Source organism: Heloderma suspectum, chromosome 4 (assembly GCF_057233095.1).
Source record: "Heloderma suspectum isolate Gila_16-S chromosome 4, 16-S_ref, whole genome shotgun sequence".
In the NCBI taxonomy this organism is placed as follows: domain Eukaryota; kingdom Metazoa; phylum Chordata; class Lepidosauria; order Squamata; family Helodermatidae; genus Heloderma; species Heloderma suspectum.
In genome coordinates, this window is record NC_139461.1 from 46,545,286 (window position 1) to 46,571,233 (window position 25,948).

The 25,948-nt window shown below is 41.7% G+C and overlaps 2 protein-coding genes across 2 annotated transcripts in view; one reads left to right on the forward strand and one right to left on the reverse strand.

Moving 5' to 3' along the window:
• CALB1 (calbindin 1) overlaps positions 1-1,925 on the forward strand; it is a 24,889-nt gene extending 22,964 nt beyond the window's left edge. Inside the window, exon 11 of the mRNA XM_084849167.1 lies at positions 373-1,925. Within this exon, the coding sequence (XP_084705293.1) occupies positions 373-486 (114 nt within the window). The 3' untranslated portion in view covers positions 487-1,925. The remainder of the gene's footprint in view (positions 1-372) is intronic.
• DECR1 (2,4-dienoyl-CoA reductase 1) lies at positions 1,919-25,873 on the reverse strand. Its single transcript, XM_084849166.1, has 10 exons — positions 25,781-25,873; positions 24,492-24,691; positions 24,085-24,142; positions 23,849-23,935; positions 20,222-20,369; positions 14,608-14,707; positions 12,225-12,297; positions 8,326-8,472; positions 7,485-7,547; positions 1,919-6,720 (listed from the first exon to the last, which is right to left on the reverse strand). The coding sequence occupies exons 1-10, from the start codon at positions 25,853-25,855 to the stop codon at positions 6,661-6,663; spliced, it is 1,011 nt and encodes a 336-aa protein (XP_084705292.1). The 5' UTR covers positions 25,856-25,873; the 3' UTR covers positions 1,919-6,660.
• Positions 25,874-25,948: the final 75 nt, after the last annotated feature.

Consider the following 25,948-nt stretch of genomic DNA (forward strand, 5'->3'; position numbering starts at 1 on the left):
TGCATGAATGGGATCCTATCTAGTTTGGCTGTAAGGAAACTTGCTGGAATACAGTTTTCTAAAATATAATCAGATGCATTAAATGTATGCTCTTATATTAAACGTATGCTATAGACATGATAGATATGATTGATAATGTAGCCCCATCTATCCATCCGTCCGTCCACCCATCCATCTATCTATAGCACCATCGGTGTGCATGGAGCTTTCAAGAGTACAAGAGGTACTTTATTTTCATCCATACTCATACTGAATGGGCTAGGCTAGACAGCTCCTCTCCATATGGCACTATTACCTTGTGCATTCATGTTGGTAACTGGATTATAGAGCATCTTATCTTTTTTTTCTTTTTCTTTTTTTTTTTAAAAACAGGTATTAGATATTAACAACCTTGCAACATACAAGAAGAACATCATGGCCTTGTCTGACGGAGGAAAGCTTTACCGAACAGAACTTGCTCTTGTTCTCCGTGCTGGGGAAAATTAGAGCCCTTTGATCACTTCCACTTAACTAGTGATATATTATATCTTTAAAAACAACAACAATAACTGTGCACTATAAGGGAGTAGGCTTTACTTTCTTTTATACCTTGTAAATTTAAAACTGCATATAGATAATTATTAGCCAGGATATGTGGCTCATTCTTTTCAGCTTGTTTCTATACTGTTTGTAATGTACAGTTTTTGTAACTATAAGATCGATAAAGAGAATGTCTATGTTTGGGCCAGTCTGTTGATTCATTTACAAACAAAATAACATCCTAAAATGGTCATGTTTTCATGGAAAATAGCGAGAGAAGATTGTAACACTCAGCTGAGACTGTTTTTGGTTTGTAATATCCTTTTGACACTTGCTGCTACAGCTATAGCAAAAATGATCTCCATTAATTAAATGGTCCTTCTGACCATGGTGGAGAGAAGCACAGGGTCAGAATCAATGACATATTTTTCAGAATTTAGGACACAGATGGTTTGCCTGTAGCACAGTTGCCACAAGCAGTATGCACAGCAATTTTTTTGTGGCACATGTGGACAGGAACCAGGAGGGCATATGGGCCTGGCTATGGCCTACACTACATGTAGCCATCCAGATGTTTTAGTCTACAACTCCCATCATCCCTTACAATTGGCTATGTTGACTAGGGCTGCTGGGAATTGTAGGCCAAAACATCTAGAGGGCCACAAGTTGTCCGCCCTGGCCTGACTCTCCAGAACTGTACTGCTGCCTGCTGGCTCAGTCAGTAGAGTACAGGGGAAACCATCCTAAGACATGGAGGGGCTGCATACGTGTTATAAGGTGCACTGGAGTGGTACTCATTCAAACTTTGGACTTGACCTGAGGCACACTTGCCAAAAAGGCTGGCCATCACTCACTTAGGAGATACTTGAAGCTGCTGAGAAATTATCGATGAGCAAGTCCATTACTTGCAAACTATGCTAGGTGCAGTGTTTCCACTAAGAGGGAGAGGTCTGGGGCTGATGGCATACACGCATCAACAACAGAGAACTTAGCATTGCTGTAGTTACTTCAGTAGTGTTTCTTCCCACCGAGTTATCAGTTTCACAACTATCCAGTTTCCCTAGATTCACATACCAAGGTCACTACAGTGCCTCAGGATACCAAGGCTCTGAACTTCATGAGCATAAGAAGCCTTTAAGCTACCTGAATAGCCTTGCAGGCACAACAATGTTTTTTACCAGACAAATAGAGAGTCAGTCAACAAAGAGTACCATAAATTAAAGGCAGGTTGAATAAAACACAAATTGGCCTCATACTATACTTTAACTTTAGCGTTAACAAATGCTGCCGTGTCAGAGTATGACAATCCATTTTCTAAAACTATTTCCACACTTTGCAGATTATACTTCTTGCAAACTGCTGTTTTTACATCATTCTGTGTAATCTATAATTAAATTTAATATACTAAGACTACTGGTGTGACGTCTAGTTTGTCTACTTCCTATATTCTGTTATTTAGCAGGAAATAAAAGAAAAAACGTGCATTCATATAGATTGAGTCACAGCACAGTTAAGCTTGCATTTGGCCCTGGTTAATCTGCATGGCACAATCCAGCAAGAATGCCTATTTCCATGGCAGATAATTGGGATAGCCCCGCATTTTCATCAGTGCATGTTACCCATCCCATTTAAATTAATGGGACATGTTCATCATGACTGAAGTTGCAATCCTATAAACTCTTACTTGGGAGTAAGCTTCAGCACAGCAAGACATCATTCTGTTCTGAGTAAACATTAATGTGAACAAGCTGCACATCCCATCTAATTCTTTAGTCAAGACAAATTTTTGGAGGATAACAGCCACTATGGTGGCTGCTATTCAAATATATCAGCCAAAATGGGTTCATAAAGTGATTCCTTTCCTGTAAGATTTCTGGTCTACATGAACAATTGAATCAGCATTTAAAATTACATTACTTCTAGAAGAGTCAAGCCTGCGTTACATTGAGTCCCTTTGATTTAAAAAGTGAAACTAATTTTAGAAAATAGCTTTAAGGGCTTGCACTCTCTGGGATTTGATTCCTTTTTCCCTACACCCCGTTAAGTCAGCATAATTCCTACACAGATGTAGAAATGTCCCAATTTTACTCAACTGTGAGGGTGAAACCAGGACTTCTATATCCTTGTAGAATAGGAGATGCTTCTGCTCAACGTATGCTTTCTCATGAACAGGCCTGGGTTAAATTTATTCCTCTAAAATACTTACAAGGATAGTTATTTTATATAGAATTAAGGTTCATCCTGTCATATGAAGGCTAACATTAATTTCAGAAAGATACAAATGGCCTCCAACAAGCAAGTGCCTTGTGTTTCATTTCTGAAATTTGTACTAAATTAGGAGTGTCTCTTGGTGAGAAAAGGCTTAATACAACAAGGGCGCAATCCTATGCATGTTTAGACATAAGGAGGCCCTACAATTCTCAGCCTGTCATGTCAGATGGCCCATTTTGATAATTCTACTTTAAGCATAGGGATCTAATGCTTCACCGTCTCATTCACCTCTGATTTCTCTATGCAATGTAAAATATGATTGTGTATTTTAAAAGAGGAAAATGATTTGAATAACTGCCTGGAGGCGTAATTACAAATGACAAAAATGATTAAAAACTTAAGATTGTCAATGAAACCACTGATTTGTGTTTTCATACTTAACCAAAAAAAGAAAAGAGGAATCGTTCTGCTGTAAATGTTTTGTAATGTGATACCTACTTGTTAGATTGATTACAGAAGCGCAGGGTACAAAATGTTCCCATCGAAAATAACTGAAAATTAAATTTTATCTTCCTGCGTAAAAGATGCTTTAGGCCTTCCTGTCTCACAGGGATAGCAAAATTGTCAGGGTATTGCCATATCACCCCCAAAGCTGAAAATTTGGTGCATTTGTCATCTATGACAGCATGATCATTAGAGAAGTCTGAAAGTGGGACTCTTGTACATTGTTCCTGCAAACAGAGGCCAAAGGAGTAGCTGTTGATTATGGGCATGTAACACATATATGGCTACTCGCTACTTCACAAAACATGTAAGAAAGTCACCTTATTTTCACTGATGACAGGCTGCAATTCTAAACACTTACTAGGGAGTAAAACCCACTGTGGGGTTTATGTCTGAGTAAGCATGCACAGGATTGCTCCTTAAGACAACTGCCATACCCCGTCCCCCTTTTTTAAAAAGTTGACTTGCTGACTCTTAACATGCTACCACAGACTGAAGCTCACAATTCACAGTACTTGAATAAGGGCAGAAAGGAAAGGGGGCTCTTAATTAAATCCATATGGCTGACCCCTAATATTGACCATTTTAGCCAAATCATTGCCACATAACATTCTCAAACCAGTAGCTATGGGGGCAGTCACAAAAAGTAAGAGGTTCAGGCTTAAGATGGCTATGTGTCCTACTTTAAGAAGGAAGTCCTCTTTCTGAAGAGATGTCAGAGAACAGTCCTGTATTTGAAGGCATTCTCTATTTGAAGTGCTGTCCAGCCCAAGTCTAGTTTGAAGATGAACAATCATCAGAAGAGAGCACAGGGGCCTTCAAGTTGCTCATGAACAGCAGCTAAACAGCAGACTCAGCAGGCACACAGGTCACATAATCACCGTCTTCCCCACTACAGTGAAACGTATGGTATTTCTATCTAAGTTATAGCAATTATATCTAAATTTTCATCTATACATAAAAATTAGCACATGCAAATTTTTTTGTCCCATTTTGGAGATGCATTTCCTCTTTGTTGATGATGCATAAGTGGCCACCCTATTCAGGCTTCTTTTGTTGCCCCAGTAATTCAAGGACTGGGCTCTCTCTCTCAAGTAGAGGGGCTGGAAGGGACCCTCTGTCTGAGACCTGGGAGAGCTACTGCCAGCCAGAATATGGAGTACTGTGCTAGATAGAATACTAGTCGAATTCAGCCTAAGGTAGCTGCATATGGTACTTGGAACTAGTTAATTTATTTGCATTTAATGCTGCAGGAGGATCTGTCCACGGTGCAAGCTGATAAATTATGTAAGACGTTGATAAGAGACCGGACATATGCTCATGTCATTAGAGGAAGCTCATCTTGATGATTTTTCATCACTTGCACTATTTTTTTTTAAAGATTTACCATCTTAAAACATCTAGCAAACATAGGTTGGCATTAATATTCCTGTTGATGAAAATGATCAATCCTGGGTAATTGAAATGATGTTCTGGAAGGAATCTATAATTAAGCCCCTAAATGTAAGTGTCCCAATTTTCACTGCTTCTGTGTGGCTACAAATCCCACTGGTATCAATTAGAGCAGCCCAGTGCTGTGAATCTTTGGAAATCAGGCCAATGCAGATCAATTATCATTTTATCTGACTGTATTTTATGGTTACAAATTAAATTGCAAGGATGCATATCACACAGTACTTACTAGAGGTTCTGACTCATTTCATGATAGTAGAAATCCCCCCTTTAAGAACAAAATCAACTCAGAGCGCAGCCTAGATACAAGCAGAAGTGATACACTACACCACAATGGAATCTCTGTCACAGGAGACCAGGCCACCCAGTGGCAGGAGATGGGACACCTGTTGTCCTCCCCACACCTACAGGTATCTTCAGTTGCAGTGCTAGTTTTTCCCCCTGTGGGTAAATATGGTACTTTCACTTACTTAGCAGAAAGTAAATTGTGCACTCAAGGACACTGAAGTAGTCAGGGTTAAACATGCCCAATGAGCCCAGTGTAGGAGTAGAGTTTGGCCTGCTGTCAACTTTATACCAGACTGAAACCCATTTACCTTACCCCTGACAATTCAGCAGGGGGCAGCGAGAAGTGACTCTGCTCCTACTTGCATAGCTTCAGCCTGTTCGTGGTCACACTACAATGCAGCAGTCGGAACCCAGAAAAGGTCCATTAACGCAGACATTAGCAACTGCAGTTCCCAATCAAGCCTCCAAATTGCCTCCAATCTTGTACACATTACTCCCTGTCCCCCAGATACCAACCCAGAGGCAAGAGAACCGTGTGGATGTTGCTGTGGCAATGGGACTTGCTGACTCTTCTCTTCGGTAAGGCAGGGGACAGGGGTCTAGCTCAATATTCCTTCTTGAAATGGTTCTCCCTTAAATCTAGGTGCTGGCCAGCACATTAACGTGTTCCTTTTGCTTCTGCCACAATTCACAAATCTCTCAATTCAAAGACATACTCTACACATTTTAGTTAGCATAGAATTATGCCGGTGCCAACTCAGGATGGAATCTACACTTAAGTGCATTCATTTTGCTCCAGCGATTAAGCCTGCATGTTGGTTTTAAGTTGGGGAGATTGAAAGTCACACGAATTGTGTAATACCTTCAAGAGTTTATAACCAGAATGTTTTTCTTCGTTTTGTGTGTGCGCGTGAAGGTTCCACCTAGTGGCCATTTCTGCCCCAGACATCATAACACAACCGAGAAAAACAAGTGCTATCCCCCATTTATAGATTGCAGCAGTGTTTCCCAAGTTTCTTGAACTTCAGCCCTGCTTCTAAACACAATTACATTTCTTGGGCTCACTCCCCAACCTAACACCACCCTGTGTTCTACATAAGAGCACCGGTTCTTGTATGCTACAGACAATCTGTGGATTGGGACATTATCCAACACTGGGAACAGAAGAGGAAAACAAAAGATCTCTGCCACCCTCCTTAAAAGCAGAAACAGGAAAACATACATTAGATCTTCTCTGCATCCCTTCTCCCTAAGACGATAGGGAGGGCAGTGGAAATACAAAAGCTCAGCAGGAGAGCACACGCTTTGCATGTTATAGGTTTCAGGCCCAACTCTAAAGCCAGAATTAGGGCAAAATAGGAAGCCTCATTCTTAGCGTAGATTGTTAGCCAAAATTACAGAATATTGCACAGCACAAAATTATATATCAGATCAACCAAAAAATAAAATCACAAGTGCATTAACATAAACTAATGTGTGTATTTCTGTTATGATTGTTATTTGCATAGCATCTAACATTGTCCTTTATGTAAATGAAAAACATTCATTCATCTCTGGAAAGATAACATCTATGTATTTATCTACCTGGTTATGTCAGTCTTTTATTACCATCATTATTTATGTAATTTATAGATTATAGTACTTTTAGAAATATTTTCTGTATAAAAGATGCTGTTAAAAAGCAAGTTATGAGCCCTTTGTTTTCCTTATTATTTCTTCCATCATATTCCACTGTTCATTGGTAACCTAGCACAGAAAAGAAAACATTTTATTAGTTCAGATGATGACTGCAAGGTGTTTTTTTTTTAATCTTCAAGTAATCTGGCACAATCCAGCCAATGATAAACATTTTAAATCCCATTGATAGCAATAGCAGAGTTAACAATATGCTTAAATCTTTCCCCACATAATCAATGGGATTTAGACAGCAATCCTATGGTCCCTGGGAGAGTGTCCTAGGGACTACAGAATGGCTTGTAAAACCCTTTGAGGTCAGAGACATTGCTCCAACTTTGGAAGGGGGAGTTGGAGATACGACCGTAGACCCTTCCCCTGTAGCTGGCATAGAAAGAACCACCCTGGCTGTCTCTCCAAGGCTGGAAAAACAACCTCAGAGCCTCAGGAAAGGGGGCGTTTCACTAGGTGGGGAGGAGACAGGAGAGGGCAGGATACGAGTTATCCTGAGCCTCCTCCAGCCACTTTCCCTTCCCCTCTGAAGTGCCCTTGCTAGATAGGCTTAAAAGCCCATCTAGCGAAAATACAGGCGACTGGAGGATGGAGAGACTTCAGCCTGGGAGGGCATAGGAAATCTGGTAGTTCGATAAGATTGCACCATTAGAGGATTAACTTTGGCCCTAATTTCGGAAGTTCAGGCATGAGTGCTGATGCCTATGTTGTTAAAATGAGTCTGCAGATGCACAATTTTTTTTGTACATTCAGTACTTTGGCTGAATGACTGAAACACTTCGCACTGCAACATTTTGTTATACATCCCATGTGTAAGTTATTACCTTTTGTAATTCATTGAACTCTCCAGCCATAGATACATATTCACCACCATCCATTCTGATGACCTGCAGATTTAATGCACATTCATTAAGTTATTCCAGTAACACTTTGAACTGGTTTAATTCAACATCAAGTTTAAACAACATTCTACAGAAATGCAGTATGACCAAATACAAAAAGCATTTTTAACACACTAACATTCTTTGCTTTGTTGAACTGAATGAGATATGTCCAAAATACCTTCCATCAACGAATATTTTAGACAGAAGCCTCCAATCTCAGCAGGTTCTGAATACCCAGTGTCCTGCTAGGCTGCTGCCAGCAGGGTGGGAGGAGTGACAGAGGTGAGTTTCACCTCTGTTCTCCTTCCCCCCCCCTTTTTTCTCTAGATGGGCCTCTGAGCCAGTCTAGAGTAATCGTACTGCCAGAGGCAAGGCTGGAGAGGTCATAGGAAACATCATATCGTAGCCTCTCCACTGTCCTCCCACCAAAACGCTTTTTTTAGACCAATCCGAGATCCTCCGAAACCGCTTTTGTGACTTCGGAAAGCAGCTGGTGTGGGGGAGGATTGGATTCCAGAGTCACCCTTCTGAGGTCATAGCAGCGTCTACAGCCTCAGAAGGGGAAATCCAAGCAACATTCTCCAAGGGCCACAAGATTGCTTTCTAAAGAAATGAGAGAGTGATTCCCAATGAATTTTCATCAAATCCACCTAGCCCCATTGAAACGATTGGCATTAAGGTACCTTAAAGGGATCAGGTATAATTGGCGTGTGAATCAGAGTTTTCTAGCATCAGTAGCACTGAGTTTCATGCACCTGTAACTACTAGAAATGTAACTTACCGCTCCAGTAACCCAACTTGCATAATCACTACAGAGGTAGGTGGCAAGATTTGCAATCTCCTCTACAGTTCCTAGGCGGCCACAAGGAATTCTCTGGAGCATTGTTTTCTCAAATGTACCTGCTGGGTCAAGACGACTGAAAGCTCCCTAAAGAAAAATATTGAGAAAATAGTTAATTTAGCAGTCCATTGGAGACCCCCTACAAAAGTATTATACTTCATAATCAAGGTTACATAGGTTAAAGGTCTGTATATTGCAGAGAAAGGGAATGTTAAGACATTAAGTGGGGTGGAAAGTTTTCCAAAATTTCCAGTGCTTTCCCCCAGCTTTTTCCCATTTCTAAAATATTCACTGTTTTATGAAAATTAATTAGTAGAAGGCAATGAATGCCAATACAACAGTAAGCAAACTCGGCAGTTTCAAACTTGTAATTAAAAGTTTTTCAGGTGATTACTCCTGGATGTGTGTGAGAGTTCATTTATGTTTTATTGATGTTAATGGGGTAACATAAAAGCACAAATACACATAATGACCCAAACTAAAAATCAAGTTTTGAGTTCACCTGATTCTCTTTGTAGGTCAAATCAAAACCAAAACTAGAATTCTTATTTAATCTCAGACTGTAAGCAAAAGCAAAACTAAAGAACTGTAATTAACTTTTGTTTCATGTTCAGCGAACACCCAGAGCAGTGTCTCATTTCTTGAGCCTTCCAAGTGTTTGCTTAAGATTGATAGTTTTTTTAGTGCTTGGAGCACAATCACAGGGCAGGCAGCAGAGAATGTCTCCTCTCTCACAGTGGAACGGATACGGTTGCCACAAGGGTCCAAAGCCTTCCACCAGAGGCAGCTTCTTGTTCACAGAACTGGAAGGTTTTCAGTTCAGTCAAGAAAAACAGACTAACAAATGAACACACTAAGCTTGTTTTTATTTTTCAAGATCTCTTGCATTTGGAGAAGCAGTTACAAGCACAATTAGTGAAGATGAACTATGATAAGTTGCCCTTTATTTATTTATTGCATTTATACTCTGTCTTTTTTCCTCTGGCAAGGACCCCAAGGCAGCATACATTATCCTCCTCCTCCTCTCCATTTTATCCTCACAACAACAACCCTGTGAGGTGGGTTGGGCTGAGAGTGTGTGACTGGCCCAGAGTCACCCAGTGAGCTTCCATGGCCGAGTGGGGACGAGAACCCGGATCTCCCGGTTCCCAGTCCAACACTCTCGCCACGACACCACAATGGCCCTTGCCCACAGAATCATTGGTAAAATCATTCTTTAGCGGAAGAGTATGTGGTTCAAGAAGTTCTGAATCAGAACTGCCTCAATCTAAAATGGAACCAATAAGTAGTGCAGGTTATTTGACAGATAGTGACAGCAAAACAGGATGTGCCCCAATGACCTCAGCAGAAGAGCATTAACATCTGTATGACATATTAGGGTGTGCTAAAACCCACAGTTCTTTGAGTGTGCTAAAATTAGTGTGTCAACAGTTCTCAGTGCCTTCATTTTTTCCTTAGGTTTTAAAAAATTTAAGGCAAGTACATGCTATTGGGCTGTTTCAATGTTAGTGAAACACATGTCTCATTAATTTCAATCAGTCTACTCTTAATAAAACTAATATTGGCTATACCCCATCATCAAATAGAACCAATGACCTAGGGAGGTGGTGGGCTCTCCCACACTGGAGGCATTCAAGATGAAGCTGGACAGCCACTTGTCAGGGATGCTTTGACTTGGATTCCTGAATTGAGCAGGGGGTTGGACTCGATGGGTCTTGTAGGCCCCTTCTAACCCTACTATTCTATGATTCTATGATCTTTAAATGTTTACAAGAATAAAATAATAATTTCCACATAAAGCTTTGAATTTGTCTGAATATAATGTTCAATCCTACTTAGTGTGCTTTATCCATGCATCCCCCCTCCCGCCTCAACTTTTTCAGTTCATGTACTTATGGTTATTGGGGAATCAAATAAACATGGGATCCTTATTTAGTTTTGTTTACTAAATATAAGTCAGATAAAAATGCTAAATCCAATCACACTCTATTTAGAGCACTGGAAATTTTTCTGAAAGTCCCCATCACTGGAGTCAAGTGAGGAGAGAATTTGGATAAGCCCAGGATAGCAGTTATGCTGAAACAGAGCAGTTGTGAATTTAGCCAGGTTACTGCAGACTGAGTAAACACGATTACAGCCTTAATGAACCAAAAAAAAAAATTAACTGTGAAAAGATTATGCAAGGTGAGCACACACAGGAACATAACAAGAAGCAAAAAATTAGCTAAACAGAACCAACACCCATGAAAATTTGCAGGAGAAAGAATGGGGCTCAAAAAAGCATGATCCTCTGAGCCTCCCCTGCCATCCTTTCAGCTACGGTGGGGCAGTTCCCTTACCATCAAAAGGATCAAGGATGATGGTGGGAGAGGAATTGGGCATGGGGCCCCTTGTGTGGGTTCTGCTCAGGGGAGAGGTGATCTTGCTAACTTCCTACCTTGGCCTCAGTTGCTGTTATTACTTGTGCTAGGTTGACAGGAAGCAAGCAGCAGCCTTTATTTTATTTTTATTTACTTTATTTTCCTTCAGCCACCCAAATCTCCCAGGCTCAGCTGGCTGAGTCCCAGCATCTAGGTTGTATCCAATGTTAATCATACTTAGAGTAACCCACTGAAATGAATGGGACTTAAGCTAGACTAACATTGTTTCTCTCTTTTACAGCAATATTCCCCTGGCGGAATAAGGACAATGTGGAATCTCACCCCCAACAACTTTTGGGTTTGGTGGTGATGGTAGCGGTCATTCCAATCCCATGGTATGTTTTTTTTTTTTTTTTTAATAAGGGTAGAGGTCTCTATCACCAAAGTCTTTCTTTTATCCTGCTCTCCTTCCTCCATATTGCTTAGGACCCAGGAATGCCCACATACTGCTTTCTCACTTGACTGGTACATAGAATGGTCGTTGATTACTGATCCCTTAGATAAAATATAAGCAACCTTTGAGATTATAAACAGGAAAGATGTTGTAGGCCTTCAGAATTTTGATTTTTGTTACTGAGAATGTGGGAGGGGGCCATGGCTCAGTGGTAGAGCACTAGCTTTGCATGCAGAAGGTCTCAGGTTCGATCCCCAGCATCTCCAGGTAGGGCAGGAAAAATTCCTTCCTGAAACCCTAGAGAGCAGCTGCCAGTCAGTGTTGACAATACTGGGCTAGATGGACCAAGGGTTTGACTCAGTAGAAGGCAGCTTATGTACCTATTCTCCCCCAAGACCTGAGTTCGATCCCAGCGGAAGCTGGGTCTTGGGTAGCCGGCTCAGGTCGACTCAGCCTTCCATCCTTCTGTGGTCGGTAAAATCAGTACCCAACTTGCTGGGGGAAAGGTGGTCACAACTGGGGAAGGCAATGGCAAACCACCCCGCTACAGTCTGCCATGAAAACGCCAGCGCAAGCAGCGTCCCTCTAGGAGTCAGCAATGACTCGGTGCTTGCACAGGAGGAACCTTTCCTTTCAAGCCAAATGCAGCTATACTAGTAAGTGCCACAAAAGCTTGAAGTTAGAAACTGGCTGGGTTCGCACAACTGGGGAAGGAAAATAAGCCATTGTAGCTTATTTTCCTGCCCTGCGTGTGCCAGTCACACACCACATAATTACCATAATTATCTTCACCGGGTAGGGTTTGTTGTGTTGTTTCAACCCGGCGAGGGTGTGTGTGGTAGGGGTGGGTTACAAACTTCTTTTCCTTCCCCAGTTGTGCGAACCCAGTCACTGAATATACGTGCATCTAAGTTCTATTTAAATCCATGCGATCTGCCTCCCAAGTATTGTATTTAGGCCCAGAGAACCAGTCACTAAAGTCAGTCTCATGTCAAAGGTAATTCCTTAATGGCTAAAACCTGTACCTTTGTCTTTATCGGACCTGGTTGAATCACATTGAATCTCATGCCGTATCTGCCCCATTCAGCTGCAAGAGACCTAGAAATTCATTAATGGAAGTATTCAGCGTATACAAATGGTAAACAAACCAGAAAACATAGATGTTAAAGCTTGCCTGACACACACACTGCTGTCTTTTCAGTGCCAGGCTAAGACGTTTCTGTTCTCTCAGGCTTTTGAAGTATTTATTTTTACTGTTCAAATAAATTATTTTAGGCCCAGTTGTGTGGGGTTTTAACTCTTGTAACTGATGGTGAATTTAGTTTTTGCATCTGTATTATTTTATGCTCTGTCAATATGTTTATTGGTTTTATATTGTTGTTTTTATTGTGATTTTATTGCATTTACTGTTTTTAAATGTATTGTACAATGCCTAGAGAAACCAATCTTATTACACATTTAATAAATTAAATATAAACATACATATATGTACACTTTGGGCTTGAAGACATTATGTTTTCTGTTTATTGCAGTATTTTGCAGATTTCAGGATGGATTCCGAGTAATGTGTGTACTATGCATCTTCTCTAGACAGCCACCTATTTTCAAGTAATGAGGGTGACCTATGTTGAAATCCCAGAACTTCTAAAGTGATGCATGGAAGTGGACCAATAATACAAAACCAGCTGATCTTTTGTCATGAGAAAAAACAATTCATAACATATTCCTGGGTGATCCTCCTTCATGCTGACTTATACAGCTCGGGGCCTATTATTCTGAGATTCTGTATGTCCTTTCAACAGAGAATCAAAGGTTTTCAATCACTGACAGATTGAAACTCATTTGTTTATTACTACCCACCATGTAGCATCGAACCATATAGGGAAAAAGCAACAAAGACATTACATATAAATAGGTGGAGACACTAAAGTTTATAAGAATTTATATCTACGCTGATGGGGTCTGAGGTGGCAGTAACTGAAGAGGAAAGGGATCTTGGGGTTGTGGTGGATACTGTGATGAACTACGACAAACCAGCGTGTGGCTTCTGTGAAAATGACAAATTCCGCGTTGGGGATTATTAGGAGGGGAATAGAAAATATACAAAATTATGGTGCAACCACTTGAAATACTATGTATTCTGGTCACTGCACCTCAAAAAGGATAGTGTAGAGTTAGAAAAGGTGTACAAAAGTGCAACCAAAATGATCAAGGGGCTATCACAAGATGTAATGATGTCCACCAATTTGGATGGATTTAAAAGGCGGTTGGACAAATACATGTAGGATTAGGCTATCAGTGGCTCCTAGTGATTTATGGCTGTATATTCCCTCCAGGATCAGAGGCAGTATGCCTCTCCATACCAGTTGCTAGGAAAGACAAGCAGGAGGGTGCTACTGTACTCATGTCCAGATTGTGACTTCTCATACACATCTGACTGGCCACTGTGGGAACCAATTGCTGGAGTAGATAGGCCTCTGGACTGATCCAGCGCGGCTCTTCTTCTGTCCTTTGCCGGATTAGACAAAACCCCAACACAGGATTAAATCCAGTGCCACGCAAGCGCACCTCCCCTTGCTCTGCTCCCCCCTGCAGCTCCCTGTGCCATCCCAAATTTGCTCCAGACTCTGGAGCAGACTTGCAGGGCACACTGGGGTCTGCAGGGGGGAGGGAAAACCTGTTTTGCCTGTGGCTTCTGTTCTGCTGGTTCCAAAAGAGCCAGCCAGATGGTTCTGGAAGCTCACAAGCAGAACATGAAGTCAACTGACATCATTTGTTGTGTATCCCCAGACTCTGGTACTTGGGGGCATACCACCTCTGAACACAGTGAAGCCCAATTAGCAGGCTACAACCCTACCATGTACCCTGTGCAGGTGAGTTTTCTGAACACACCTCAATGGGAGAAAGCCCCCTCCTACCCAGTACTGATGTTATCGCATGTAAACGAAGAACAGTAGTCAAGTTCCTTCAGGATGAACTTCTTTAAAAAATAAATTGCCTCTACTGGGCTGGCCAATGAGAATGTATTTATCTGTTTATCTAAAGAATGCCTTTCAAAACATTTTTCTCAAGGCAGCTTACAATCAAATTAAAAACATTTAAAATAACGTATTTAAAAGAAACAAAATATTTTTAAAAGGTAGAAAAATATCTCTGTCCAGCAAACCAACTCACAATCAAATTAATCACAATAATATTTCAAAACAATTGAATGGGGCACTATGAGTTTAAAATCAGACTGACCTACTTCACCTGAAGTGGGGTTAAAATTTTAAGAAGTCTTTGACATTTGCCTTAAAAAAAAACAAGACATGAGCCAAACTTTCCTCGTGAGGGAAGGAGCTACGTTGGTATGGGTAGAATAAGAATAACACACATTGTAACCTTAAGGAGTGACAAAATACGCACTTGCACAGGGCTTCTACACCTGCTTTGGCGGAAGCACTTGGTGACACAAACCCAGATCCACTTTCTGCATAGATTGTTGTAATGGCCAGAAAAGCTGCTCCTGAAAGATTCAGAAAAATAAAAGTTAAGAACAAGTGATAGCTCTGACCCTACTACTGCTAATCTACCTTTCCTTACGTATCTCGCAGAAACAGGAATTAGGAGCGTTTATGATTCAAACCCCCAAACCTAAGATCCAGTCGGAAAGATAATCAGAGTTTGAAAACCTATATACCTTCCTGCATTCATATAGGCAGGTAAAAAACAACAAATCTATTTCAATTCTCTTCCTTGTGGGAGTTTAGAAGCCTATCATAAAAAAGCATCATCAGTTTAACACCAGACCTTAAAGAGATCTGACCAGGAATTCATGCACACCCTTAATATGGGCAACAGAGATCTGGGATCATTATTTGTAATGCCCTGCTAACTGTATAATACAGGAACATAGGCAGCTGCGTTATACTGAGTTAGACCATTGGTCCATCTTCCCCAGTATTGTTAACACTAACCTTGCCATCACGGCCCCCTGTCTGCCTGTCTTCCTCTTGCCCATCCCGCACTTGCCAAAGGCCTCTCCACCCACTCACGCGCCAAAGCCCCCACCCTGCTAGCCCATCCTCCCTCCACTCTGATTTATTTTTTTTTTACCCAGGGTGGAGGGCAGTGGCAGCTCTGGCTCCTCTTCACCTGGCCTGGCCAGCCCTGCTGGCAAAGTGCCACGGCAGCTGGCCGGCCAAATTCAGGCCCCCATGTGCGTGTTTTTAAAAGGTTTTTTGAAACTTATCTTCTGAGCAGCAGTGATCTGATCAAATCAGATGCTGCCTTTGGGAGGCAGACTTGGCCAATGAGGGGACAGGAGTGATGTAAAGACTGCCCTGTGCCTTCATTGGCCATGTCACCCCTAAAAGGCAGCATCTGCTTGGTTCAGATTGCTGCCACTCAAATGTAAATATATTTTTTTCTTTTAAAATGGGGTGTTGCGGGGCCACCCATGGTGCTTCCCTTTGTCAACAGGGTTGACTGGGAGGACAAGAAGGAGGGCGGTGGCAGCTGCGGCAGGACAGGGGAGGGCCCTTACAAGCCTCTATGCCCTTGGCAGCTGCCGGTCCATGCCAACCGCTGATGCTGGGCCTAGGCAGTGGCTCTCCAGAGTTTCCAGCTGGAGTTTTTCCAGCCCTAACTGGAGATGCCAGGGATTGAACCTGGGACCTTCTTCATACAAAGCATGCGCTCTACTTCCAATTACGTATCATATATCAAGTGATTAAACAAATTAATTTGTATTTGCATTTTCCTCTTGCATTGGCAGGAATAGCTACAGCTCAGCTTCAAAATTTGCCCAAATCTAGTCAAAGGGATAGATAAATAGTATATCGCTTTGACAATAATTGGTCAATAAAAATGTATGGAACTTTATACATGGACTTCACCAGACGGTCGACACCGAAATCAGATTGACTACATCCTTTGTAGCCAAAGGTGGCGGACATCTATGCAGTTGGTAAAAACAAGACCTGGAGCTGATTGTAGTTCAGAACACAAACTTCTTATTGCACAGTTTAGAATCAGACTAAAGAGAATAGGGAAGACCCACAGATCAGGTAGACAGGAGCTCACTCATATTCCTCATGAATATGCAGTGGAGGTAAAGAATAGATTTAAGGGACTAGATTTAGTAGATAGGGTCCCGGAAGAACTATTGACAGAAGTTCGCAACATTGTTCAGGAGGCGGCAACAAACAACGTCCCAAAGAAAAAGAAAACCAAGAAGGCAAGATGGCTGTCTGCTGAGACACTGGAAGCAGCCCAAGAAAGAAGGAAAGCAAAAGGCAACAGTGATAGGGGGAGGTATGCCCGATTAAATGCAAAATTCCAGAGGTTAGCCAGAAGAGGAATTATTTTTAAACAAGCAATGCGCGGAAGCGGAAGAATAGAATAGGAAGGACAAGAGACCTCTTCCAGAAAATTAGAAACATCGGAGGTAATGTCCAGGCAAAGATGGGCATGATCAAAAACAAAGATGGCAAGGACCTAACAGAAGCAGAAGAGATCAAGAAAAGGTGTCAAGAATATACGGAAGATCTGTATAGGAAGGATAATAATATCGGGGATAGATTTAATGGTGTGGTCAGTGAGCTAGAACCAGACATCCTGAAGAGTGAGGTGGAATGGGCCTTAAGAAGCATTGCTAATAACAAGGCAGCAGGAGATGACGGTATCCCAGCTGAACTGTTTAAAATCTTGCAAGATGATGCTGTCAAGGTGATGCATGCCATATGCCAGCAAATTTGGAAAACACAAGAATGGCCACCAGATTGGAAAAGATCAACTTATATCTCCATACCAAAAAAAGGAAGCACCAAAGAATGTTCAAACTATCGAACAGTGGCACTTATTTCACATGCCAGTAAGGTAATGCTCAAGATCTTGCAAGGTAGACTCCAGCAATTCATGAAACAATAATTGCCAGATGTACAAGCTGGGTTTAGAAAAGGCAGAGGAACTAGTGACCAAGTTGCCAATATCCGCTGAATAATGGAGAAAGCCAGGGAGTTTCAGAAAAACATCTATTTCTGTTTTATTGACTATTCTAAAGCCTTTGACTGTGTGGATAATAACAAATTGTGGCAAGTTCTTGGTGGTATGGGGATACCAAGTCATCTTGTCTGCCTCCTGAGGAATCTGTATAACGACCAAGTAGTAACGGTAAGAACAGACCACGGATCAACGGACTGGTTTAAGATTGGGAAAGGAGTACGGCAGGGTTGTATACTCTCACCCTACCTATTCAACCTGTATGCAGAACACATCATGCGATGTGTTGGGCTTGATGAAGCCAAGGCTGGAGTTAAAATCACTGGAAGAAACATTAACAATCTCAGATATGCAGATGACACCACTTTGATGTCTGAAAGTGAGGAGGAGCTGAGGAACCTCATGACGAAGGTGAAAGAAGAAAGTGCAAAAGCTGGGTTGCAGTTAAACCTCAAAAAAACCAAGATTATGGCAACCAGCTTGATTGATAACTGGCAAATAGAGGGAGAAAATGTGGAGGCAGTGACAGACTTTGTCTTTATAGGCGCAAAAATTACTGCAGACGCTGACTGCAGCCAGGAAATCAGAAGACGTTTACTTCTTGGGAGGACAGCAATGACAAATCTTGATAAAATAGTTAAGAGCAGAGACATCACACTGACAACAAAGGTCTGCATAGTTAAAGCAATGGTATTCCCCGTAGTAACCTATGGCTGCAAGAGCTGGACCATAAGGAAGGCTGAGCGAAGGAAGATAGATGCTTTTGAACTGTGGTGCTGGAGGAAAATTCTGAGAGTGCCTTGGACTGCAAGAAGATCAAACCAGTCCATACTGCAGGAAATAAAGCCAGACTGCTCACTTGAGGGAAGGATATTAAAGGCAAAACTGAAGTACTTTGGCCACATCATGAGAAGACAGGATACCCTGAAGAAGATGCTGATGCTAGGGAAAGTGGAAGGCAAAAGGAAGAGGGGCCGACCAAGGGCAAGATGGATGGATGATATTCTGGAGGTCATGGACTCGACCTTGGGGGAGCTGGGGGTGGCGACGGCCAACAGGAAGCTCTGGCGTGGGCTGGTCCATGAAGTCACAAAGAGTCGGGAGTGACTGAACGAATAAACAACAACAAAAAATGTATGGAAGCTGTGGAGTTAAACAGTAGCTATTACTTTCAATAGAAAGAGAAAAGCCGGATTCAAAATAATTTATTTAATCACTTGATATACGACGGCTTAATCACAAATGACATTTAGTACAATTAGCAGGGTGTTACAAATAAGGAATCTAAGTTCTCTGGGCTTCATCCAACATTGCATGGGCAGACGTCTGCTTGAGCAATGGAACTTTACCAGTCTCTCTTCCTCCTTGTAGCCCCTGTACTCCTGAGTCTTCTTTGGAGAGTACCCCAGTGCTCTGGAGAAGATTGGGGTTGGGGGGAGGTTGCAAGGATGAAGGGGAATCCATTTCACTGGTAGATATCATTCCGACAGAGGATGAACAACAATTAGATGTCACCCTCTGTGCTGCTATTTTTAAAATCCATGTTTCCCACATGGTATGCAACTGTAATTTAATGCTTCAGGAGATCTGTAAAAGTGATACAAACTGTCACTCTACCTTATGTTGAGACTGTGAAAAGCCATGCTTGGTTCTTATGCCATTTGAAAAACCAGAGTTCAAACATTTGCACAATGTTTGTGCAAATTTGCACAAGTTACACAAGGGTAACAGTTGACAAGCACAATCAATAATCTAAATGTGACAGTGGCTATAAGGCGGCTGCCTAAAAGCCCTTAAACACGGAAGCCTACATTGTATACATTCCATGCAACCAGCATTATGTTTAAAAATAAGCTCTTGCACCTGCATTAGCCCATACGTGTACAGCTTTTCTACAATGGTTACATACATCCCAAGCAATGGCTGCACTTGTGTGCAGATACTCCATGACATATATCACTGGGACACCCAGCTATGTTCACATAACAACTGTGTTAAAAGAACTGCACTGGCTGCCTGTTAGCTACTGAGCCACATATAAGGTTATGCTATTGTCATACAAGGCTCTAAACAACTTGGGACCAGGATACCTAGCAGATCACCTCTCTTATATATATCTAGGCAACATCTAAGATCATTAGAGGAGGCCTTGCTGGCCATTCCAGAACAAAAGGAATGTCGCCATGAAGAACGCTGATGGCAGGCCTTCTCTGTACTCACCCTCTGGAAAACCCTCCGCTGTGCAGTTTGGGAGGCAGAAAATGTGGCATCTTTCAAACGTCTCCTGAAAATGCACTTGTTCCCAGGCTTGCCCTGGGCTGCAATTAAATTAATAATGCTTCCTGTATTGTTTTTATTGTATCTAATTGTTTTTAATGTTGTGTTTTTAATATTGTATTTTCAATGTGATTTTACTATTTATATGTGAACCGCTTAGGGATTTTATTATATTTAGCAGTATATAACTATCACAAATAAATAAACAAACAAACAAACAAATGAGCCAGTGCACAGCCTAAGAGCAGTTCTTCCCTGCTTCTTCGCAAGTTGTGACCTGGCAGGCAGGGAATGCTCTCTTTTTCCATTCCATCCCTGAACTACCTTCTTCCAAGGCTGGAAGCTAGAGAGGCCTTCCTCAACTTTCACAAACCTTTTTGCCAACTTATTATTTATTTCATTTACAATATTTATATCCCGCTCCACTTCAAAGATTCAAAGCAGTGAACAACAAGATCAAAGAGTAAAACCCCATAATTAAAACAATTAAAATGTTTTAAAAGAACAGATTCTGAACTTAATAAACTGCAGCTGGTCACTCAGGGAAGGCCTCTCAAAATAGCAATGTCTTCAGGAGGTGCCAAAAACAACACAATTATCAGGCCCATCTATGCAATGATGAAATATACTATTAAAACAAAGCAGAGATTTCTAGGAGTCTAATAAGGCTGCAAATAACTAACAACAACACTCAGACAATTTTTGTTGTCCATGTTGGTATTCGGCAACACGAGGTCAAGCTTTGTCAATATGAACTCACCTTTTTGTGCTCTTATCAGTTCTTTCCCAATTCCTAGAGTTACATAAGCAGTACCATTAAGAACAATATCAGTGATTGTTTTCCATGCATTTGCAGAAAGACGTTCAGAAGGAGAGATAAAATTTCCAGCTGCATTATTTATTATAACCTGAAATGGAGAAAAGAAAGCTTACATCCATATTGAAATTGGTCTTCAGCACATTTAAGATACTTGCTGATGATTTCAGAGATTCCAGCAGACGTTTAGGCAAAAGAAGAGAGAAAAAAGAACATTAGCTACAACAACAGCAACTGCAAAAACAAGAACAGCAGTATAGAGAAAAAGGAAGTGTAAAATCACCAGGTAAAAATTCCGATTTTAAAAGCTCATATGTATTTTGTATACCCAACTGAATGCAGAGTTCCAGAGAATAGCAAGGAGAGACAAGAAGGCCTTCTTAAATGAACAATGCAAAGAAATCGAGAAAAGACTAGAGATCCCTTCAAGAAAATTGGAGATCTCAAGGGAACGTTTTGTGCAAAGACGAGCATGATAAAGGACAATGAAGGCAGGGACCTAACAGAAGCAGATGAGATTAAGAAGAGGTGGAAAGAATACACAGAAGAACTATACAGGAAAGATCTGAATGTCCCTCATAGCCATGATAGTGCGGTCACTGAACTTGAGCCGGACATCCTAGAGAGTGAAGTCAAGTGGGCCTTAGGAAGCATTAGTAACAACAAAGCTAGCGGAGATGACAGTATTCCAGCTGAGCTCTTTAAAATCCTAAAAGATGATGCTGTTAAAGTGCTGCATTCAATATGCCAACCAATTTGGAACACTCAGCAATGGCCGCAAGACTGGAAAAGGTCAGTTTACATTCCAGTTCCAAAGAAGGGCAACGCCAAAGAGTGTTCAAACTACCGCACAATTGCGCTCATTTCACATGCCAGCAAGGTGATGCTCAAAATCCTACAAGCTAGGCTTCAGCAGTATGCGAACCGAGAACTACTGGCAGTACAAGCTGGGTTTCGAAGAGGCAGAGGAACTAGAGATCAAGTCGCCAACATTCGCTGGATCATGGAGAAAGCAAGAGAATTCCAGAAAAACATCTATTTCTGCTTCATTGACTACGCTAAAGCCTTTGATTGTGTGGATCACAACAAACTGTGGCAAATTCTGAAAGTGATGGGAGTACCAGACCACCTTACCTGTCTCCTGAGAAACCTGTACGAGGGTCAAGAAGCAACAGTAAGAACCAGACATGGAACAACTGTGTGGTTCAAAATTGGGAAAGGAGTACGACAAGGCTGCATATTGTCACCCTGCTTATTTAACTTATATGCAGAGTACATCATGAGAAATGCCGGGTTGGATGAATCACAGGTCGGAATTAAGATTGCTGGGAGAATTATCAACAACCTCCGATATGCAGACGATACCACCCTAATGGCAGAAAGCGAAGAGGATTTAAAGAGCCTCTTGTTGAGGGTGAAAGAGGAGAGTGCAAAAGCTGGTTTGAAACTCAACATTACAAAAACTAAGATCATGGCATCTGGCCCTATCACTTCCTGGCATATAGAAGGGGAAGAAATGGAAGCAGTGACAGATGTTACTTTCTTGGGCTCCAAGATCACCGCAGACGGTGACTGTAGCCATGAAAGTAAAAGACGCTTACTCCTTGGGAGGAAAGCTATGGCAAACCTAGATAGCATAGTAAGAAGCAGAGACATCACCTTGCCGACAAAGGTCTGTCTAATCAAAGCTATGGTTTTCCCAGTAGCAACGTATGGCTGTGAGAGCTGGACTATAAGGAAGGCTGAGCGCCGAAGAATTGATGCTTTCGAACTGTGGTGCTGGAGAAGACTCTTATGAGTCCCCTGGACTGCAAGGAGGTCAAATCAGTCAATCCTAAAGGAAATCAAACCTGAGTGCTCCTTGGAAGGACAGATACTGAAGCTGAAGCTCAAATATTGTGGCCACCTAATGCGAAGAGAAAACTCCCTGGAAAAGACCCTGATGCTGGGAAAGACTGAAGGCAAAAGGAGATGGCTAGAGAGCATCACCGATGCCATGAATATAGACTTGAGCACACTCTGGGAGAGAGCGCAGGACAGGAAGGCCTGGCGTGCTGCGGTCCATGGGGTCACGAAGAGTCGGACACGACTGAACAACAAATGTATTTTGTACCCATTTCAGTACATGAGTTTCCAACTGGAAACTCGAGCCACATTAAAACACACGCACATACACAAGACCAAGCAGTGCAAGTCAGCTATAACTGCAGCAGAAGTCAACCTCAGAACACTTCTGCACAATCCTCCTCTGAAAGTTTACCTAATGAAATCCCAGAACATGAAAATATAGATGGCTGCTGACTTTATATTTACCTCCTTTTGCATGTAACAGGTGAAGCATAAGAGAGTGAATGAATGCTCCATCTAAGAAAAAGGAGGCAATACAGAGCTCCTGTCTACTACTTACACTTTTTTTAAGAAGCTAATTTAAAGTGCAATCCTATGCATGCTTAGAGAGGAAAAAAGTCATGCAACTCCCAGCATTCCCCAGCCAGCCATACAAAAAAGTTGTAGGACTTTTTTTCTGGCTAACTATGCATAGGATTGCACCCTTAAACAACTGTAAACTGGAAGTGGGACCTGCAACGAAAGGTTGCAGTGTGGAGCGCTCCTGTTCAGAGTTCCAGCCAACCAGTCATACCCTCCTCAAGGATACTCCATTCTATTTCTCCTCCCCCTGGTCTTCCATTTCTCCCCCTCCCCAGCCCAACAGTTAGTCAGCAATCCATGCCCACTTAGCATGTTCATTCCTCATTGGGCTGTTTGGGGTTCCCCATCTCTTGCCTTAGTGGATTTTTTTTCTAAATATTTTTTGTACTTCTGCAAATTGTTGGATTCCCTTGAGTCTGCTGATACCTTCCTCTAGTGCATGGATGATGCTGTTTTGGCTTCATAAGGAGTGACACTCAGATAAGTGAATTATGTGTGTGTGTGTGTGTGTGTGTGTGTGTGAGAGAGAGAGAGAGAGAGAGAGAGAGAGAATGAATGTATAGCCATGCTGGATCTGACTAAAGGCCTATCCAGTATTCTGTTTCCAAAGTGGTCAACCAATGCCTACAGGAAACCCACAAATAGGACATGAGTGCAATAGCACCCTATGATCAGTGTGAAGTAAGACATATTGGCTGGTTCACACATAATGCTAACTCATGGTTCATTTAACCCATGGTTTGTTGTCTGGCAGACGATTGAACAAACCATGGTTTATTTTCTCAATCCCTGGAGTTTGTTTCCCTACTCCTTCACCCACTCCCTCCCTATATCTCAAATGCTTTGTGGCGCTGTAATACTGGCATGTAGAGCAGCTGGGTTTTGTTTTGTTTTTTTACCACTCCTGCCCGCTGCCTCTGTAGCCTGGCAAAACAACCCATAAACAAACTAAGGTTCTGCGTTTGTTTTTATGGGCATTATCAATTGCTATAGACATGAGAGTGAATATTACTTCTGAAATATAACATATCACAGAGTTGTTTTCAATTGATGAGTTTTCTTGCCTTACAGACTATTTTCTTTTTGTATACAATGCGGGATATTTCCAACAATGATGAATCATACTTTCAGGGTACTTACACTGGGATGTCCAGCCACATCAATTAACTGAGAAATTGCATTGCTAACGGATTTTGGATCTCTCACATCACACTGAACTGCATGAACCTGTGTAATAAAATATCATCAGTATCACCTCTACCAGCAAAAAATGAAGTAAATGCAACTTTCTGAACAGGAGCTGTTTTATGTATGCATAAAATTCTTACATTCAAAGATCATGTTTATAAACATTGATAGCAATTGTTAAGCAATACCTTATTTCCTGTTTGAGAAGAAATTTCTTCTGCAGTTTCTTTTAATACATCAAGTTTCCTGCGAATAGTTATACATTATACCAGAGTTTCCACTTATACCATCTTGACTTCAATTTAATATAACAGATTAGAAGATTTTTGATTGCAAGCAATAAAAACCGGTTATAATATATTTTATACAATACTGCTGTGAAATGCTTAATTGATTCTTCATATAGTTCAGTCTGAATGCATCCTAAGTGTCAGTTCACAACACTGACGACTGAACTTGGATTTGTCGTGAACAGGGGCTGCAATTGTATAACAGAGATGAATGATTGCAGTGTGGACACATGAAAGCATCCTGAGAGATGTATTCTTAACTTAAAAAGCCAATATTTTGTAAAATGCAAAACTGATGTATTTACCGGCTTGCTATTACACACACTGCTCCCAAATTAGAAAGAGCAGTTGTCATTCCTTTTCCAAGGCCAGTACCGCCACCCGTGATAAAGGCCACTTTTCCATGAAAAGCATCAGGTGGCAACATCAGTTTCTGAAGAGGTGAAAAGAAGCCAGCTTGAGATTTGTCACCTTGATACATTACTTTTGTTCCATGGCTTAAATGCTGAAAAGGGAAAAGGAGATCATTATTTGTATATCTTTATTTATATAAATTATTTATATTTTTTCAGGTAACATAGCCTAAAGATAATTCACTACTAACTGTAAGAAACCCACAGTGGTCTAACTATAAGAAACTCACAAGAGACAATAATAATTTTTTAAAAACCCATTTGTACAGCACTTTCCAGTGTTCAAAACGTTTCACATGTTGTAATCTTTACAGATGGGGGGGACTGAGGCTGAGAGAGTGGTTCACCTAAGGCCACCTGGTGAGTTCATGACAGAGGAGATATTCAACCCTGGGACTTCCTGATTTGTAGCTCAGTCCCTTAGTCACTACACCAACCTTCCCTAACCTGGTGCCCTCCAGATATTTTGGACTTCAAGATAGCATGACCAATGGTCAGGTATCCTGGGAACTGTAGTCCAAAATATCTGGAGGGCACCAGGTTGAGAACGGCTGCACTATAATATACCAGCTCTCTATGTACAAATGCAACATTCCTATAAGACATTTTTGTGTATGAGCAAATAAGATGCCATCTCAAAATCTATAATGCAGCTTTGGAAAACCACTTAAAAAAAAAGAGAGAATTGTCATTCCCAAACATTGGGTTCAAGGTTCACATTCAAGCAGTCTTGTACTAGGCATGTCTATTGAGTAGTGAATCCCATTTATGGCACAGGCTTCAAACTAATTACTTTGGATTATGAGTAACTGAGCATAACAGTCTGAAGCTGTTCAAAGATTGCGACCTTCAGCGTTGACACCAATGCCCACGGAAACACATGAACATCACTCCAATGAGCTTTGGAATCTGGAGGACAACGGAAGCGATAGGTGATTAACTTATACTTAGCAACACTGGATCCAAAGAGCTGCACGGACTTCTACCAGGCGCTTGCGCTGTCATGGAATTTTAGACTTTTAATAAATGTGAGTGGCTGACATCATCCCCGTCCCCGTGCCTTATCATAATCTGTTTTGGAAAGCCCCTTTAGCGTTCCATGCAACATTACATGGGTGGCGTTGCTGTTCACTCTCTGCAATTTTATCTATGCTGTGTCCGAATGTGGAGGAACACCTCACCCGCACAGACGCAAGCAGCAGCCGCGGGACTAGCCCGGTCCGTGACCCGCACCTCACAGCCCTCGCCGCCGCCATCTTCCGCCCTTCAGACTCAGGCTGACCAGAGGAGGCGCGGCAAAAGACGGCGCCCCTGCCGCTCCTCCCCCGAGCCCAGTTGCAGGGGCAGAC